Source organism: Haemorhous mexicanus, chromosome 5 (genome assembly GCF_027477595.1).
Source record: "Haemorhous mexicanus isolate bHaeMex1 chromosome 5, bHaeMex1.pri, whole genome shotgun sequence".
Taxonomy (NCBI): Eukaryota; Metazoa; Chordata; class Aves; order Passeriformes; family Fringillidae; genus Haemorhous; species Haemorhous mexicanus.
This window is the reverse complement of record NC_082345.1, coordinates 16,375,966-16,395,475: the sequence shown is the minus strand read 5'-3', so window position 1 is coordinate 16,395,475 and position 19,510 is coordinate 16,375,966. Positions and strand designations below refer to the sequence as shown.

General features: G+C 39.8%; 1 protein-coding gene across 11 annotated transcripts in view; it reads left to right on the top strand.

The window, feature by feature from the left end:
• The window catches only part of ABCC9 (ATP binding cassette subfamily C member 9), a 71,067-nt gene that overhangs the window by 3,852 nt on the left and 47,705 nt on the right, over positions 1 to 19,510 (top strand). For 7 of the 11 annotated variants that reach the window (XM_059846105.1, XM_059846108.1, XM_059846110.1 and 4 more), the window contains 9 exons: positions 2,876 to 2,979; positions 4,490 to 4,655; positions 7,442 to 7,583; positions 7,942 to 8,063; positions 8,955 to 9,121; positions 9,791 to 10,033; positions 14,091 to 14,285; positions 16,791 to 16,955; positions 18,484 to 18,639. In XM_059846105.1, coding sequence (XP_059702088.1) covers positions 4,511 to 4,655; positions 7,442 to 7,583; positions 7,942 to 8,063; positions 8,955 to 9,121; positions 9,791 to 10,033; positions 14,091 to 14,285; positions 16,791 to 16,955; positions 18,484 to 18,639 — 1,335 coding nt within the window. In that variant the 5' untranslated portion in view covers positions 2,876 to 2,979; positions 4,490 to 4,510. The remainder of the gene's footprint in view (positions 1 to 2,875; positions 2,980 to 4,489; positions 4,656 to 7,441; positions 7,584 to 7,941; positions 8,064 to 8,954; positions 9,122 to 9,790; positions 10,034 to 14,090; positions 14,286 to 16,790; positions 16,956 to 18,483; positions 18,640 to 19,510) is intronic. The other 4 variants (XM_059846106.1, XM_059846104.1, XM_059846103.1 and 1 more) reach the window with 2 other exon arrangements.

Sequence of the window (19,510 nt, the reverse complement as noted above, 5' to 3'; positions counted from 1 at the left end):
ACATGGGCAAGCTATCTCTTTTTCCCTCTCTACAGATGTCTTTCTGACTGAAGCCCAGGATTTGCTTACTATTGAGTAAAAGCCAAGGGAAGAATAGTTTAATAGTTTAATTTTTATTCAGGGAACCAAACTTGATCAGTAGTCAGTCATAGAAGTGTTCCATCTTCCTTTCCTGATGCAGTTTTCAATGAGTTACAACAGTAAGCACAACTGCAATTCTTCAGTTCTTCATGTTTTGGCTTTATTTTGTGGTTAGCTTTTTTATTTTAATTTATTGTTCTTAATTTTCACATTTTCATTTCATTTCATGAAATCTTACAGTTGTACAGAAAGAAGGGAATGGTGCCTTTTCACTCTTTCACTGGGTAACTGCAATCAAGATCTTCAAACTGTCTTAATTTCCAGGCTCAGTTTTTTTAGTGAAAGCTTTCAAAACTAGGACTCATTAAAAGTCAGTGTAGCTGAGGCCTTTTAAAACTCTTTAAAATTCTTATAATTATTAAAGATCTCTTTAACTTGCAATACTGAATTGCTGTTTAAAAGTGCAACTTTGACTCTTTAATTAGTCTGAAGCTTACTCTGTTTGCAGCCCTAAAAATATGTCCTTCTGTAGCTACACTGAACTTTCCAAGCATGGGATCTGAGCGTGGGCACAAGAAACTTTGCCATTATTTTATCAAATTTTTGTTTGAAAAATACTGAAGGCTGCACTGTTTTCTTGGATGAGAGATTGCATCTGAAAACTTGTCATGGTCCAACTCCTGTTATTTTTAGTGGAGCTGCAAAAGCATTGTTGAAAAATACCCTGTACTGTCTAGAAAAATCAAGGATTTGTTCTTCTGCTGTAGGGGCTTTCTTTCTGTCCTTCTTTGGAGAAGAACACAGCTTGCTAAACTTTGAGGCTAATAGAAATGAGCTTCTGGAGGCATGCCCTGATGCTGCAGAAAGCAATGGCTAATTTCAGCTTCAAACCAAAGGGCATTGACTGTAAATGCAAAGCATCCTCCCTTTGATATCAGCAAAACTTCATCCAGTATATTTCCCTTATCTAGGAAACTTGAGCCAAGAGGCAGGAACTACATTACATGCTTTATTCCAAGGGGTGATGATTCTGTGCATGTTTCCACCCCCAGAGTTTCCTCTTTATCTAAGTTTTCCAAAAAGAGCAAGGTCCAGTGGTTTGAGTCACAAAACTGTGGAGGGTGTGTGGGATCTCCCTTCTGAACCAGAAATGGATGGGATGGGAAGGATGGAGTGGTTCTTGTCTCCCCACAAAGCACACTGAGATGATATTATTTCTCAGAGCTCTAAGGTAGTGCAGGGTGTTTTCATACACCATTCTTGAAGATGCAGAGAACTGCCAGCAGCAGGTGTTATGAAATTTGGGACATGCCAACAGATGCAGAATATGAATCCTCCACTTCCAGCCACAGCTTGTTCCTAGCAAAGTGGAAATGGAACAATGGGTGGAAGAAAGGAGGGAAGGATCACTGGGCTATTAATGCTTCCACAGTTCTTATGTCCTCTATTCCCTATCAGTGTCAAACTGTGCTGGATATGTGTCCTGAGCTGAGTGCTGCTAAATAGGGAAGTTGTACATTTCATGATTTTATGAGGCCAAAGTTGCATTGGGGCAGCACAGCATCACAACACTGATCAAACTATGATATTTTCATAGGTTTTAAGCCTGTGGAAGTTTAATGAACATGGTCACTGGATAAACTGATTCATTATGAGGTTTTCTGATAAAAAAATCTTAGGAATTTAGTGTCAATTACCCTATCTCATTTCATTTGCCATGTAATTTTTTTTTTTTTTTCTGGGAATTTTTACAAACTAACCACCCTAGGCTTGATTTTATCTCTCTTTTTAAGAGAAGACAATTAAATTCTACTTCTCTTTTAATGAAAAGAAGTATTGTGAATAGACTGCTCTTACCTTCTCTTGAAAAAGATCACCATTATGATGGTATGATGGGCGCTTCTCTAGATATCAGTATTAATTAATATAGACCAGATTCCTTTTTCAGCCCTGGCAATGTGAAAAAGACAATCGGTTTTAAGAGTGTTACTGGATACTCCATACTATACTGTTTGTGATACTCCATCACAAAACTAGGCCCAGCACAGATTCTTGTGAAGATTCACATACGATTCTTCAAAGACGCATCTTGCATGAGGGCTTTTAGTAATGGTTGCTTGAGGTGTGATAGGAAACCTCTGCAAACTGATGGTGGTCTGCAGTAAGGAGAAAACACTCTTCCTGCAGTTAATAGTCCTTCACTTGAGCATTTGCTGCCTCTATTCTATTTCCCTTCCAGGAAAACAGGAAAAAAACAACAGTTCCCTTAGTTTCCCTTGAATGTGGTTTTCATCCTTTCTCCCAGACTGGTTTTTGACTAGAAGCCAAAAGCTACACAGGGAGTTAATGGTTCAGTGCTCATCTGAACCCAGGATTCTCCTGCCTTTCAGTACCACTCCAACCACTAGACCACAACAGCATCTTATGCTGCCTCAGAAGAGAGTCATCCTTGTGGGAAAGGGAGGAAAATTCCCAGCAGAACTCCCTTGGACTTCTGACCTTCGATAAAAATGAGGAAACAACACTTCTGATTTTCATGAGATTACCATTATCATTATGTTTCCTTTAAAGAAGATATGTCAAGCTTTCACAAATTAAACCCAAACAACCTCTGCGTAGTTTTTTTTTTAAAGTTCCTTATTTGTTTTGCTAATAACTCCTTGATATATTCAGACAGATCCTGCATTAACAGAATGTTTATTTTTTGTTACCAGCCTTATGCATTTATGAATGTATTTTCCTATAAAAATAAAATGATAGAATGATAGTGGTCATATCACTCTATTCATTATAGAGAATGGGCCAAAATCTCCATCAAATTGTGTTACAGCACATGGACTGTTAGCAGATGGTGGTTACTGAAGTTTGAGTCAGTTGACCCTCAGCTTTTGACTCACAGTGAGTACCTGAATGCGAGTTATGCTTAACTTCTGGTAAATCTCAGCCATAAACTGCAGATATATTTGGGAAAGGGAGCGCATTTATCACACTCCTTTCAAAGAAACTCCTCTGATGTGTTTTGATATGGGTTGTGATTTTCAGATCCAAACTGAAACTTAAAAGCTAACAGGGGGGTTTAGCAGAGGTTCAAAATGCTTATTTGAATTCTATATTTTTGTGAAGATCTGCATGTTTGTTCTGTCTCTAAGGGACTATCTGTGTAGTTTGTGCTTACCTTGTTATGATTACCTTGTTTAAACAACTTACAGAACTAATAACTCTCTGAGGAAAGAAGGAAATCTTTTTCTCCCTATTCAACTGACTTTTTTTTTTTGTTTTTAAACTGCATTTATACATTTTCTGCATCCCTATCTTGTTCTGATTCTGCAAAACCTATTAACACCAACGTTCTCGCAGACAGATGCTTTGCTGAATTAAATATATTCCTTCTATTTTAGCATGTAAAATTTGAGAAACAGTATGGATAAATGAGTTTCCACAACTTACTCTACAGTACTGTGTTACTCTGTCTCAGGCAAAGTCTCAGGCAAAGAAATGAGCAAGGAAAGACTTTGTTTGCAGTCTGTTTCATCTTCTTGTAAAGAAGACTGAAAAAATATATGATGCACAGGTTGATTTAAGCCAGAACCTGGCCATAACTCTGGGTCACCCTATGGCCCATGCTCTGCAAGCACGAACACAGGAGCTTATCATGGTGTACAAAAATAATCTCACAAGAAGTCATGGAAGTCAGAGACTGCTGGAATGAGTCTAAGCACGTGTTTAAGGGTTTTCAGGATCAAATATAAATGCTGATTTACTGCCTAGGCGATCTTCAGTGCCACCTACTTTGGTTAAGAGTTTGTCATTTTTCTAATGTGATGTCTCCTGTGTGTGGCCATTGTTCTATGTGACAGTAAAGAAATACAAAATATTAGTGAGTGCAAAACTTCCAGATCACAAATACCAAAGGTACAGAGCTTTCATTGGTAATGCCGTGCAACAAATTGTTGGAGATATTGCACAGTCTTGGCTCACCAAAGAAACAGCAACACACATGTCAACTTATGTCCATTTGGGTTTTGTTATGAGAAATGGAAATACTTGTTTTTCAGATTTTCTACTTTTGTTCTTTATGTTCTCACAGAGCTATTGCAGCATAGTGTTTGTGCCTATACCGAGCACTAGAAGTTATAGCATAATGTATATAAAAATAGCACTTAAATAATGAATGGAGCTAAATATAAACAATATTATCAAAATATAAGCAATACTATTGTCATATAAACACAGCATTATAATGTCCTTGTATTTGACATTGCCCAAAATAATTTTCAAAATACAATTGTGTCATTCTGTATGGATTATTTAGTGTGCTCCTTCCCTTTCTCTTTATTATATTTAATTTTTCTTTAACCAAAGGGAATGCTGGCACTCTTGGCAGTCAACATTTCTCTCATTTCTGCAGTAGCCAGACCCTCTGGAAGAGATGAGACTCGCGTTTTGTGGTAACGACAATGCCTCAGCCTACAACATCAGTGCTGGTGTCCTCAGGAATGTCTGCTTTGTGGATGCCCTCAACTTGGTCCCTCATGTCTTCCTGCTGTTTATCACCTTCCCAATTTTGTTCATTGGTGAGTTATTCCATGGAGCTTGGCCATCCCACAAACACTCAAGCATGTGTTTATACTCAGTCATGCTTGCATGGGCTCGGTGGAACCATTGGATGCTTTGTATTTATGAATTCTGAAAAAAAGAAGAGGAAGAATGGCTTCACCCAGAGGATGTGAGGCCAACCCTCTGAAATGTTAGAATTTCAGATATAAATCTGAACTAATCAGCATGAAGAGATGTATGAGAACCAGAGAGATCCAAATTTGCTATGAAACTTCTCTCTGCAGAAGTTTTCTTCAGATTTTAAATTGGCAACATTTGTTACTATTAGATATTAGAAGACTTAGTGAGTCTGAATTTCCTTGAAGTTACATGAATTACAGAGACTATCAAAAATGTTCACATTGGATCTAAGGCTAGGACAGGTGTAGGAAATATTTAATGTAGAACAATTACTTCTTTTGCCAACATTTGTAAACAAAAGTAGAGGAATAGAGATTTTTTTCCCAACAGAAATAAAAAATAAGAAATGATAAATCCCTCTTGAGGAATGTAGGACAGTGGAGGGGCTCTATCTCACACAGTCTTGTAAAAATCCCCATCTAAGCTAGTACTCTAATGATATTTTTTTTCTACAGTTGTCTTTTTATCCCAGTTAATTTGCAGTGGTGAAATAAATACAATTTAATACTTTTCCAGAGAGGTCAAACAGTATCCTAACTGATCATAGTATCAAAAGTATTAGTGAAAAGTATTAGTGAAAATGAATATTCTCCTGACAACTGCATGAGAAATGCCATGTCAGTCCTTCCATGTTACTTTCCTGGTGTTGCATGTGTAGGTGGTAATGCATTTCTTCCACAAGGAAGATTTGAATTTGGGACTGTATTTGGACATAAGATTTAAGGGCTTTCATCATGCAAAAAGACTCCAAAGTGGTTGAATAAAATGCTACAGGAACCTGTGAGCTAAGACACTCTGTACCTAACTGTGACATGAGCCAGTGACTAAAACTAATTAAATAATTAGGCAAGAGAATAAGAAAAAATTCTGACAAATTATGAAGACTAGAAAGAAACCCCAGGGTTATGGAAACTCTTTCCAACAGTGCTGGATTTTTACCTCAGTGCTGTCTCTTCCTTTGAGGTGAGATGCAGGTCATCCTTGAAGCACAGGACTTTGTGCAGAAGTGTTTGATGGAAGTACTATGCAAGGTCTGAGGGCAAAGATAATATTTTAGAACACTCTAACATAAAGTGCTGCTTCAATTTTTTTAGAGGTATTAGCCAATTAATTTTGAAATAGTATTGCAGCCACTGAAAATTCCCTCTATTTTGTAACAACATTAAGAAAAAATATAGTATTTTAAATTGTATACTATTTATGTAAGCATGTAATTCTTTGTTTTCTATTTTGTATGTTAATTATCAGGACAAATAGTTGTTGAACAGAGCATTAAAAGTCAGCTGGAGTCCATGGTATAGACTGACTCCAAACCAGAAATATGGTGATAAGCTGTGTTTGTGCAGATGTGTGGGCAAAGAAAAAATAAAAAGCATCTTGAGAGAGACAAAGACAGGAGCAAGGTCAAAGAAAATCACATTAGATTAGGAAAGTCTTAGAGAACTATAGAAAATGCCTGAGATAGCTATGGGGAAGAGAGAATAATTTGTTCTTGCAGAATTTTTTGTCTTAACCAAGGATGAAATGGTGAAATGCTTACAGTTTCCAAGAATGAATACACTTAGGTTTTGGTTTATGTGTTCCTGAGTCACCTGATGAGCCTCCAAGCACTATTAGGCGCTGCACCGTTGTGTAGCAAAAGCACATCCTGGATTTTAAACTGAGTTAGTTTTGTTTCCTTTTATTTGGTTTCTTTACTTCCCCAGAATGTGCTGTTGTTGGGATTCTCTACAGGCTTTGGGAAGCCTGTCAGGGAATTCCAGGAGTTGCTTTACAGTAAGAGGGACTTTTGAGCCCACGGACTTAGGACAGCCCTGTACCCGTGCGGGAAGAGACAGAGGCCAAGGCTCGCCACACGAGAGGCCAGCCTGTGGCCAGGCCCCAGCTTGCCCAGCCCTGCCACCTCCCTCAGATCCTCTGTGTCCCACCTCTTGCTGGGTTGCTGCCTCAGAGAGGATCTTGTCTGGAAAGGGCAGGTGACATCTGAGGTGATGACAGGGAAATAGGCTTCACATTGAATCTGTTGATTAATTTGAGTCCTGGTGCTCTTGGGAGCTCTGAGGGGCCAGCAATGGAGAGGCCTGGGAGGCTGGGCTGCCCCTGAGGGAGAGAAGCTGTGAAATCACCGCTCAGTCTCCACTCAGACTGTACTCCCAACCAGGCCTGAAACAGATAATAAATATTACTTGTTTCAAGTAAATGCATCTCTTTGAGGCCACATTTGAGGATGCAACTTTTATATCAGCTGGAAATTTTTCCCGCTCTTTCTCTGACTGTCAAAGACATGAGGACGCCATCACTTCAGCTCTGTCAGCCCCTGTTGTCTGAGGGTGCCACTTGGGGTTGTTTCTTTTCTGGTTGTTTTCTTATCATTTGTCTTGGCCAGAAAGGACTTTTCTTTGATTGTAATGTGGAAAAAGTGCTGTCCCATTGTCTTCAGGGTTTTATTTAAATTATGGGGCAACTAAGAAGCTCCTTGGTCATCTTTTTAGTAACAACAGCTCTGTAGCCTGTAGGGGGTTTTTATTGATTGCATATAAGCGTGACCCAGAAAGCTGATAAGCAGATCAGTCTCTGACTTGCTGTGAGATAACCTTTCTCTTTCTTTGCTATCATTTCCCAGGCTGGGGAAGCCAGAGCTCCAAAGTGCAGATTCACCACAATACCTGGCTGCACTTTCCCGGGCACAACCTGAGGTGGATCCTGACATTCACCCTGCTGTTTGTGCACGTGTGTGAAATAGCAGAGGGGATTGTTTCCGACACGTAAGTGGCAGAGTTTGGTGGATAGCCATGCTAATTGCATTTGTTAAGGAACAAGAGCTAATGTCTAATGGGCTGGCTAGTAAGGAGGTTTTCCCCCAAAAAGTTCGTAAAATCCTTTCATGAGCTATCCAGGTTTTAATGGGATGAAGATGAAGCCATTGTTAGCATTTATTCTTCTCTCAAGCTATAATGGCAAGCAAATATTGATCAAAGTTAAGCACTCATGAGGACAAAAATCTTTTTGTCTCTAGGAAATTCATGTTTGTCCTCTTCAATAGATTAGCAGAACACCTATGGTTTCACACTATGGTTAAAAAAAAGGCACCAAATTCACTATTTATACCATATTTATTTTCAGACAAATGAAATCTCGCCACCTGCATCTCTTTCTACCAGCTATAATGGGATTTGTGGCTGCCACTGTATCCATAGTCTATTACCATAATATTGAAACATCCAACTTTCCAAAGTTACTGCTGGGTAAGTCTGATATTTATGTGTTCTTACAAATCCCAGTATTTTAGCCAAACTCACCTTGTGTAGGTTGAGGAGGATGGTGGGATGTGTGAGAATATTAAAACAGAGAGGAATAACTCTCTGCTCTTGCAACTGGTAGTATCATAGGAGTTATTGCACCTTTCATAAGGTACACACTGAAAACTACTTTTAAAATTATTACAAAAGAGAAAGCCTTGCATGCCTGTGTCATTTCTATCACGAGCTTTTAGGTATTTTTTAACACTGGTGATAATTTTGAGGAAAAACTTGTCTGCATTCAAAAGGGCTGTTTCAAAAGGCCACTTTGAATAATGATCTGACCACAAACTCCTGTGCACATGCTGTTCTTTCTCAACATCTTTTGCAGCTGATTCTGAGATTATCCCATCTGCTCTCTCAGTCAGGAGATGGTCAGACCAGATGTGGCAGAATAATGTTCCATACAAGTATATTGTCCAAATTGCCTGTAACTCAACCACCTGAACAAGGCCCTGACAGATACCAGCCAGGATGCAGGCTAACCCTAAATTCCATAAACTCTTTTTCCAAATGAGCACATTTCCATATTCTCACTTGGGATGCACCCTGCTTTTTCTAAGAGGCAATATGACTTTTGTCAAGTTGTGTGCCTTTTCCTTCACTATAAGAACAAAGTTCCCCTTCAGATTAAGTCCTCATCAGTGGACTTTTGAACCTGTGTGATGATCTGCCATGGGATCTGTTTGAAGGGTTGTGGCCCAGGAAAGAAAACAGTGGCTGGTGACATAGAGAATCACTGTGCCTGCACCGTATCAAGCCATGGAAACTAAAACGCTGTAGTTACACTTATTTATTAATTTATTTTTAAATTATGCACATGCATCTGTTTTACAGCCCTCTTCCTTTACTGGATAATGGCCTTTGTCACCAAAACCATCAAGCTTGTCAGATACTGCCAGGACGGGGTGCCTTTTTCTCAGCTGCGTTTCTGCATCACTGGAATCATGGTCATCCTCTATGGGCTGCTGATGGCTGTGGAGATCAATGTCATCCGAGTCAGGGTGTGTGCCATCTTTCTCAGGATCTAGAAAACTATCAGTGGCATCATGGGGTTGAAGGTGGCTCCTTAGTCCCAGGAATTCTGGCTTGTGTCAAGTTTAGGCCCAAGTTTAGCTTAGCCATAAAGGTTTGGTTAATTCTGTGGATATCAGTGGTGATTTAAATCTCTTTAAAATTATGTCCTTGGCATATCCCCTGGGCTTGGTGTATGTGCATGCCTGTGTGCATCTAGCCACACAAAGTGCACACATATTTGTGTAGATGGTTGCATATTTGTGCACATGAGGAGGATATAGGTGGATGCAATCTGTAAAATATGTGCTGTGTTAGTGCTAATGAACTATTTATGCAGTGAATCTTTAAGTTAGCATATGTTCTTACCCATGATAATTTAAAATAAAATTATTTCCCAATAATTCATTGTTACTGTTGTTCAGCTTGAGACAGGTGGTACTGATAGGGTTCAGAACAGTATCCACATCCCATGTTGCTCAATTGTTTGCCAGTTATCTGTCAAAATGGAAATGCTCCTATTTACACACAAATTCCATATATAATTGCTTTTAAAAGCAAATTTGAGACTGTGGTTGTCTTACACAGAGTTTTTACTAAAAAATTACTATCAATAAGATAATTTCTGAGCCCATGTTTGTCTGTTTTCCCCTCTGCAGAGGTACGTGTTTTTCATGAACCCTCAGAAAGTAAAGCCTCCAGAAGATCTGCAGGATCTGGGGGTGAGATTCCTGCAGCCATTTGTCAATTTGCTCTCAAAGGCAACTTATTGGTGGATGAACACTCTCATTATTTCTGCTCACAAGAAACCTGTGGACCTGAAGGCCATTGGGAAGCTCCCAATTGCAATGAGAGCACTGACAAATTATGTCTGTCTCAAAGAAGCCTATGAGGAACAAAAGGTAATAACAGGTGTCCATGTCACTGTTTGGCCTTAGAAAGCCAAAGTGTCACTTTGAATTTCTTCAGCTTTCATGAAATCCTCATTTTAGGAATTTTTAACTTAGAACTGTTTGTTCCAAGGTGAAACATTGCCATAGGAAGTTCCAATCCAATACTTACTGTTTGGTTTTAAGTGAATTTATAGCAGGACAGAGTTGCCAAACTGAGTGCAACTGGAAACTAAAACCACAACAGACTGATCACTTGCTAGATTTTAACAATGAAAGATTTGTTTAAATCTTAGCTACTTTTGAAACTGGGAGACATTCTGTCCATAGTTTCAGCTGGAAACACTCGTCTTCACCCTTCTTTTCTCCAGACAGAAAAATAGCCAAAACCACACATCAAGAATAGCCAAAACTATAGCAGTGTTTAGTCACCAATCCCAAACCCAGAACCATACAGGCTTCAATGAAGAAAATTAACTCCATCCCACCAGACCCAGTACAGAAAGCATGGTTGGGAAAACTCACTGGGTAGGGCAGGATTTTCCAGGGAAACTTTTGGATGCATTTAGGCAGCTCTTTCCTCCCAGCAGCTAATGGAGCTGCAGACTCTTTTCTGTGCCTTCTGAGATGAAACAATTATCAGTACAATTGTTTATATCTTAATAGATATAGACGGCTTCTCTTTCTTTCTGCAGTTGAGGATTACAGAAACCAGAGATCAATATCCTGCTGCTTTAGGCAGAAAGCTACTGAGTTTTTGGAACTGAGCTTTACACAGCAACCTAGGAGAGGTGCATCCCTTAGACCTGATTCTTAAGGTGCCTAAACCCTTAAAGAGGCAAAAGAGAGATATGCACCTCTGTGGCCCAAGGACCTGAGTTTGTGCCATTCTTGACAGGCACGACAGCTGGGTGCCAGCATTTGTCTGTAGCTTGTTCACATCTGCAGGTACTGTCTGTGCCTGCACAAAAATGCAGTTCAGATGCCAAAAGGCAAGGCAAATGTGCATTTCTCATGTGCATGAGCACAAACTTTCAGTGTGTAGCTTCCCTCAGTGCATATCATGCACATATAGACACTTGTAAAAATGTTACATATGCAGTTACACTCACCTAGATTTCTGATACTGCCTTACATCAGTTATTTTGTGTTTTGTAGTTGTTTAAAGCCTTGAGATTACCACAGCCTCTAGCACATGTGTGCTGCTATTCAAAAACAGGCTGCAACCCTAAAGTAAACTGGTATTTTGTAGATAAAGTTAAAATAAACCAAATGGCTAAAGAAAATCCAAGGAGCCAGGCAGTGGGACTCTCTGCAGTTCATTCCTGTGGAGAATGCATTGGCTTGTGCCTGGGTGGGCCAGAAAATGGCCACAGAATTAGGAAAATTCTTCAGACTGGAGTGTGGTCTGCAGTCTGGAGGAGGTGATATGCCACTGTCTCTGCTGCCAAGTGTATATTTTACACTAATCTCCTGCTGGTGAGGGGAGCCCCACAGCCTCCTCTGTATTAAGTGGGGTTACCCCAGCCTGTGCCTGCAGATAGCTGATCTCAGCTGTGCTCCATGGCCATGCAGAGAGAAAACTCCTGTTCCTTCCCAAAACTTCCTTCTCCCACCTTAATGAAAGATGCTGAACATGACCTTGAATACTCTGTATTGTTAAATGCCTTTGAGATAGCTCACATAACATTGTCTTGCTATCTCTTCTGCATGCTATGAAAATGGAAATAATAGTATCAATTCTCACATAATTCCATTTACATCCCTTGCCTCCCCCCCAAAAAAAAAAAAAATTGATCCTCCTTCTGTTGTTTCTTGGCTTTTGTTTCTCTTTCTGTTGAAGCAGGCTAGATGTTTCACACAACATATCAGTGCATCATATATCACATATCCAAAAATAGATTTAGCACACTGATATTACATTTGGTTTACCCCACTAGCCTTAATCCTGTATAATTTGTCATGATGGTCAAGAGAAACCTATTCTTTTGGGCACTTAATAGAAAAATCAATTTTTAAAATCAAGGACCATTAGTTTCCTATGTCTGCTATTCATGTGCCACTATGATTCTTAGCTATTAGGGCCAAGAAAAGGAGAAATGAAATTGTGTTAACTATCAATCACAGGGACAGGGCATTGCCCTTCAGTGCCAGGCTTATACTGCCAGCTCCAAAACAATGGGAACAGTCAGATTTCCATATTTACCGAGGCAAAACTTACAGGTGGCTTGATTTATCACAAAGCATTGTCTCACTGCCCTTTATTCCAACTGTGGAGTACCCAAGGTAGAGAAAATTACAGGAATTTAAAAGGAAGTTGACAAAGACAAGGAAAACCAACTCAAGTGGCACAGCTGAGAACAGCAGCCCAGACTGGTTAATTAATACTGCAACATTTATGCAAGCCCGTAACACTCAAGGACCATTCTGGGAAATAAATTATTACTAGAAAAAGGTCTTTCTCCCCTCTTCCTGTTACATGCTTCAGCTAATATGAAGTCCTGGTTAAAAAAAAAAGAAGAAAAAATAGTGTTTAGCAATAAATTTGATAATTTAATAACATTTTTTTCCAATGAAAAGGAAACATTTCATGTAGTGATGGCCGATGTGTGAATTGCAGTAACAGTGAAAATGGCTATTAAATTGTTAGAGAAATAAGGATTAACCATTGCTACTTATCAAATTTACTATTAATTGAATGCCCTGAACAATATAACAATTTTTTTCCCAAAAGATGGCATCCATTTGCCTAATAAATTAGCTGAGCTCCTCTCAAGCTATTAAAGTTATTAATAATTTATTTGAGGATGGTGATTAAATCCTTATAGGGCACTCAGGCTCAAAACCCATTAGGCCACAGATTCAGAGCCTTTTGTCTGGGCAACTCATGTGAGGCCCTTTTGCTCTTTCCCTTCTCAGAGGAAGCAGTTTCCTTCTCACCCCTTTCAGAAATGGTAGCTCTAATTTGACCCCAAGGTGCTTATTTCTGCTTCCTAAGCTCCTTGGCACTGGCCTGGCCCAGTCTCTGGCAGCCACCTGATCCATCTGCACATTTTTGGCACCCTGCATATAATCCATCTTACTGTAAAAATGGCATAAAAGGGAAAAACTGAGAAAAGAGTGGGGGGAAAAGGCATGAAGCAGCCAGGCAGGTTACAGGCATGTTTGCTTTTTCTTTGGTGAACTTTTTGGGGCAGGGGGTGGTTGTTGCTTGGCTGTGCTTAAAATGTCTCTGTGAATGCTCAAGAGAGCTTGGCTTGGCTTGCAGCTTACAGGCATCTGTGCTACTTGAGAAATGACAGATGCTTGTTTAAAGTGTCAAAAGCTGCTGCCTGAAGTGCAAGGAAGCGTGCTGCAGAGCACGGCTCTGGTCAGTAAAACTCTTCCTTTGTTAAACTGGAAGGACCTCAGGGATATCAGAACCCTTCTGATTACACAAAGCCATGTCTGCTGGTTGGTGTTTTAGCCAAGAGCTGTGATACTGTGTAAATTCACAGATGTGAAGGCTAAGAAGGACCCTTGGTTGATTTAATCTTACCTCCCATCCTGGTCTGCTGCTTTCCTTTTTTGAGCACAGTTATCATTGATTGGTTGAAGTGTGTAATCCTGGAATGCATCCAAGAGATGGAAAAAATTCCAGATAACTTAAATTAAATTATATTCTTGTAATTGTCATGTATTTTTCCTGCAATCAGAAGCCTTTACAGGTTGTGAAACCAGGATTACCCATGTGAGCAAAGGGCTGAAAGGTCAGACCTTTCCCTGAGCTCACATGTGACAAGGGACAATGGCTGCCTGCCAGGATGATAATCTTTGCTTGCGTTCCTGTATTCACAGGTTGAGGAAAGTTGTGGGATATTGAGGTGAGAAACTACAGTTACCAAGGGGAGGCAGAATTGGAATTTGCTGTGAAGAATATCGGAAATCTGTCAATAATTACAGCAAATTTGCTGCCTCACCTGGTCTAAACCACCCTTCAGGAATCTTTTGGGCATCCAGACAGGAATGATGCCATATAAAGCCTGGGAGGTTTCTCTTATTTCACTGGGTACCTGTTTCTGTTTTCCAGAAAAAGGTGGAGGACCATCCCAACCGGAGTCCCTCCATTTGGTTGGCCATGTACAGCGCTTTTGGACGGCCAATCCTGCTCAGCAGTACTTTCCGCTACCTGGCCGACCTGCTGGGCTTTGCTGGGCCACTCTGCATTTCTGGCATTGTCCAGGGCTTCCAGAATACAACCAATAATACAAACACCACAGAAAAGGTAACCTGACAATGTGGATTGAAAGGCTCTGGTAGTAGTTTTAGAGTCATATCAGGTATTTAAGACAGCTGGCTGCATGCTTTGATAGGTCTGTGATCATCGCTGTGTTATTTCATTGTTTCTCTCAAGCAAATTGAATATTTCTGTTGTGAGAGACAGTCAAGTTATAAACCTGAGCAATGAGAGACTTGGGTAGGAATGGAACATAGGTTGTGGTGGCTCCCCCAGCTCCCCAGCTGTCTGTCTTGATGGAGTCATCCCAGCAGTTCTGGGAAGAAGGAACAATTTTTTCTGCTCCTCTTCAGCTGTGCCTGCTTTTTTCAGGCAGGACACACACTGGTGGTACCTCAGTGATGCATTCAGCCTGGGAATATGGCTTAATTCCCGCCCATTTGTCAGTTTATACTTTACTGACAGTTTTGACTTCTCTCAAATCTGTTTTTTATACTGGGAAGCTGACAGTAGCCAGTCCCTGTTTGTGGCTGATTGTATTGATTGCTACTGTGATTAACTGTGTTGGCACATATTGAGAAATCGAAAAGTGTCCACTTTACTCAATGGTGTTCTTGATACTAGAGATGCACAAGAGATGCCAGATCGGTGCTCATTTCAGGTTTCACTGAGACTGAACTTTTAGGGATCACATCTAAATGCTGAGCAAGCCTCTGATACAGAACATTTTCTCTCACAAGAAAAAGAAATTATGAATAACTAATGAAAAGATACAGGTAAAATTATTTTCCTGACAGCAGAGAAGAAATTACAAAAGGCATTCTCCTGCATTTGTCTTGTGACACAGAAACATCTCCATACAGTTTTTGGAGTGTTTTGTCTCTGAATGAGCAGATAGGTATGTAATGGAACAGCATTTTCCTCTCCAGATAAAGTATTTGACTATCATAACTATCCGTATATTTTTTTCTTGGCTGCTCACTCCTGACATTAATTTTCTTGACTGATGGTCTCAATTTGGCTTGAGACTTTCTGGCACTGAAGGAGAATTTAATTGTACAGCTTATTAAGTAAAGCTTTTTATCATCCTTGAACCTGCATATGCAGGATTTAAGCCACAGAGTTACAAGGCAAAGTGCATGTTTTTGTGCTTTCAAAAATGTTGGGGTTTTTTGCATGGTGAACAAACAAAGTATTTAAGCTTGAAAATAATTTATGGATCTCAGATTTAGGAGTCTGTACCTTCTCTGCTTCCTTTATCTTTTGTCCTCTTCAGTGTAGTGGCTTCAGTTGTGGCTTTTTAAAGTTTTAATGAGCATTGCCTAAAGGGAAGATTGAAATCATACGAGATCCTGAAAGCACTTGGCTTGGTGACAGTCACTGTTTCTCTTGGATACATTTCAGAATGCATGTGCCTTTAATTTATGGATTTTGATAAACTTTCTCTTGGTTGTTCTTGCTCTTAAACATTTATCCTTTAAATTGTCTCTAGTTCCAGTTAATGTGAATACATTTAATTTTATGCTTATTCTGCCTTAATTCCTGAGAACTCTATATACATTGAAAAAAGCTATCTACAAATGTTATTTTCTTAATGATATCCCCACCATGAAAGCAAGGGGAAGTTAGATGCAGCAGAATATTAAAAGGGAAGTTTTCAAATATATTTATCTCACCATTCATGCACTTAAGCAACTCTTTTTTCAAGGAGTCTTGGGCAGATTGCTTTCTTTCCTATATTGCCCATACCTTTCCTCTCAGAATCAGGCTGGATATTTCAGTAGAACAGGCTTTTTCCTTCTCTTTTTTCTTTTTCATTTTTTTTCCCCCTGTAAGAATTCCAGTACATCCTGCTTCCAGCTGGGTTGGAAATACCAAAGGAACAGTCTTCCTTGGAGTATTTTGGTACATTTGTTTCCTTTTCTGCCTGAAAGAGAGCAGAACAGTGAACACAAAAACTAGAAAATGTAAACAAAGGGCTTTAAACAAAAATTTTTTTCTCTTCCATATTGAATAATTTAAATTTAATTTTGTGTGGAATACTGGCATGTATAATGTAATGTTATTCAGAATTTATGGCTATCATAGACTGTACTTGTGGAAGGAATTGTTTCCATAATATGCAAATGCAACATAAAAAACTAACCCCATATAATAAAAAATATTTTCTTGCAGCTCCTCTGTGGGGCAGGTGGAATGAGCTTTCATTTCTACTCAATAGAATTTCTATCCTGCAAATCACCAAAATTTGATGGGGAAACTAAAGACAAAGCAGACTTGGTGATCTTATTGTTCCTTTCCTGCTAAAACTAAATCATTTTAGAACTGCTAAAACGTCTCAATCCTCAGCCTTTGGAATGGGAGCAGAGTTTTAAACTTGTATCCAAATGATTTTGTTATAGAGGTCAGTGAGAAATCTGATTTCTATAACTTTCCCATAATACCAGCAATATGTTTTATTCTAATGCGATGATTAAATTTGCTTGTTTCCAGCTTCTCGGGAATATACAATCCCTCCTCTGGCACTTGCATCATTTTTTCCTTTCTTTTCAGGTGAGAGATCCATCAAACTCCTACCTTTCATCGGAGGAATTCCTCAGGAATGTTTATGTCTTGGCAGTCCTTCTCTTCCTGGCTCTTATTCTGCAGAGGACATTCCTGCAGGCCTCCTACTATGTGACTACAGAGACTGGCATAAACCTCCGGGGTGCCTTACTGGTGAGCAAAGATCTGCCAGGAGATTCACTAGTAACAGCTCCAGCTTTATCCTTTCCTTTGTCTTGTTCTGCATCTGAAGACTGAGCTTGAAATGATGGTTTCAGAGAAGATACGTGCTGTATTTTTATACAGAAAAACTGGGCAACATAGCGCTGGCAAACTGCCGGCACCAGTTCCTTTTGCTAAAAACTAATCCTATCATTCTAACCTGTTGGAAGTTTAACACCCATAAAAACCCATGCATATGAAAACACATCTTTGCAGACAATGAGAGATAGATGATCAGCAGTGTCATTTTGGCTCTGCATCTGCTTTGTTCATTTGCTTATGAATTTGCTTCTGCTGACTGTGAACAGAGCCATCTGCAGAGTGTCCTTGTTTTATGGGAACGCTGTGTATGCGTCAGGAGTGGTGACTCTGGATATTTATGCCCTTTAGCACAGAGCCCTGTGGGATGGGACAGGAGTGATTCATCTGCAGGGCTGTGTCTGTAACCCCAGCATCCCTTAACCCTCTGTGAGAGCCTTGTTTATGGACTGGAGCCAGCACAGCCCAACACGTGGTGGGAGTGTAGCTGGGCTGTCTGCACAGACCAAACTCCACAGGCAGCAGTAGCAATCCAGAAGCCAGAACTGATGTTTTGCCAGATGTAACTAACCATGGGAATATCATCTCAGCATGGAAGCTTCTTTTATTTTTTTGTACTTGCTCTGATTGATGGAGCTGCTTCAAACATTTTTTGCCTTCTCCCAGGATAGATGGTACAGACTTGGGGATGAAAGAGCTCATGGTTATTTCCTTTTTGTGACTCCTTTTTGTGACTCCCACTTACCAAAACTGGGACCCTTAGGAGCATATGCAGCTGATATAATTCACCAGGCATTTCTTATTAATTCTGCAGGATATACTTTATTAATGAAGAAAATGGGTCAAAAAGGACAAATTATTTTTAAAACTTCCTTAGAGCTGCAGCATTTGATGTTTGATCAGAACTGCAAACTGGGCTCACAATATCTGCCTTTATAATTCAGTAGATGTAAGCCCTGATTAATTTTAAACCCTCTTAAACTCCTACAAATTTTATGGAAAGGAATGGCCAGGTAATGGAGAGGAGCCCAAAGGAATACATACCCACTCTGATCAAACTTCACAGCATGAATTTCCTGTCTTATCAGAAACAAGGATCTCTTCGACAGACAGTGTCACAGGAAAGCAGGCTCACCAAATGCTTGTTAAAAAGGTTCTTTGGCCATTTTCTTAAATTTTGATATTTTGTTGTCAGTTTTTGTTCTATTTTAGGTCTGCGTTAAGCAACAAACCTTTTAAGAGGAATTGGAGTTTTTTAAAGTCAGTTCTCTCTCTTGTGCTTTCTCTCACTCTGTCTCCATCTCCCTTTTTCTCAGGTGAGAGACTGGGAGAAGGGCTGTCCTAGGTAAAGGCTGATGATGCAGTTTGAAACATCCCACTGCTACTGTTAATTTATAATTACATCATTTTAGTAACTTCTTTTTTTTTCCCTTTCTTACAGGCAATGATATATAATAAGATCCTGAGGCTTTCTACATCCAACTTGTCCATGGGAGAGATGACACTGGGACAAATCAATAACTTGGTTGCCATAGAAACCAACCAATTAATGTGGTTCTTGTTCCTGTGCCCCAATCTGTGGGCAATGCCTGTTCAGGTAGAGCATCCATGTTAGGGCCTGATTTCAGAGATCCTCCAGCCTGGCTGAGGAGAGTGCATGTCTGGGACACTGCTACAAAATTCAGGGGGGAACCTGCACTTCCCACTAAGATTAGCAAGCAAAAAGTTGCCCCAAGGGCTGGAAAGTTGTCTTTCCAAGGGCCAGTGAAGAGAGAGGTTTTTTTAGCAGGATTTCCATGTCTGTGACTTGAAGAAGGAGGACCTGCAATCCCTTTTCCTGGTCATATTTCTTCCACTGCTGACACAAATCCATTGCTTTTTTTTTTTTTTTTTTTTTGCCTCCTGGAATCAGCCCTAAGCATTGCTTCTGCAGTGTCCACTTGTAACTGGGTTTTGTGGCATGACCAACAGCAATTTAATCCTGCTCCATGACTGACATGAACACTGACAATGCTCAGAGGAACCCTCATCTAAACAACTTAGTCACTGAACATACCTGCTTCTTAGCAAGGCTGGGAAAGAAATGGAGGCAGATCTGTAGGAAGGAAAGGTTGAGATTATTTAGCTCAAAAGAAGTTTTCAAAAATGCCAATGACTTAATGACCTGAGACATGCTGATTTTCCCTGAAGCTTGGACTCCTGTTGCGTCTTCAGAATTTTAGCTCAGGGTGTGTTTGGCATGGTCCTTACCTGTCAGTGATCCATCACTGACATTAAAGAATTTTTTAAAGGGATAGAACCAACTCTTATAGTAGATCTGTTTTGCTGAATTTCCTGAAACTGCATCAGTAATCTATTTTATTAGTCAGTAATTGCTACTGCTAATGGGTTAGGTAGGGTTTAGAGTGTCATGAAATAGTTTATGAAAAAAGGCAAAAAAGACTACATGGAAACAGAAATTAGAAATA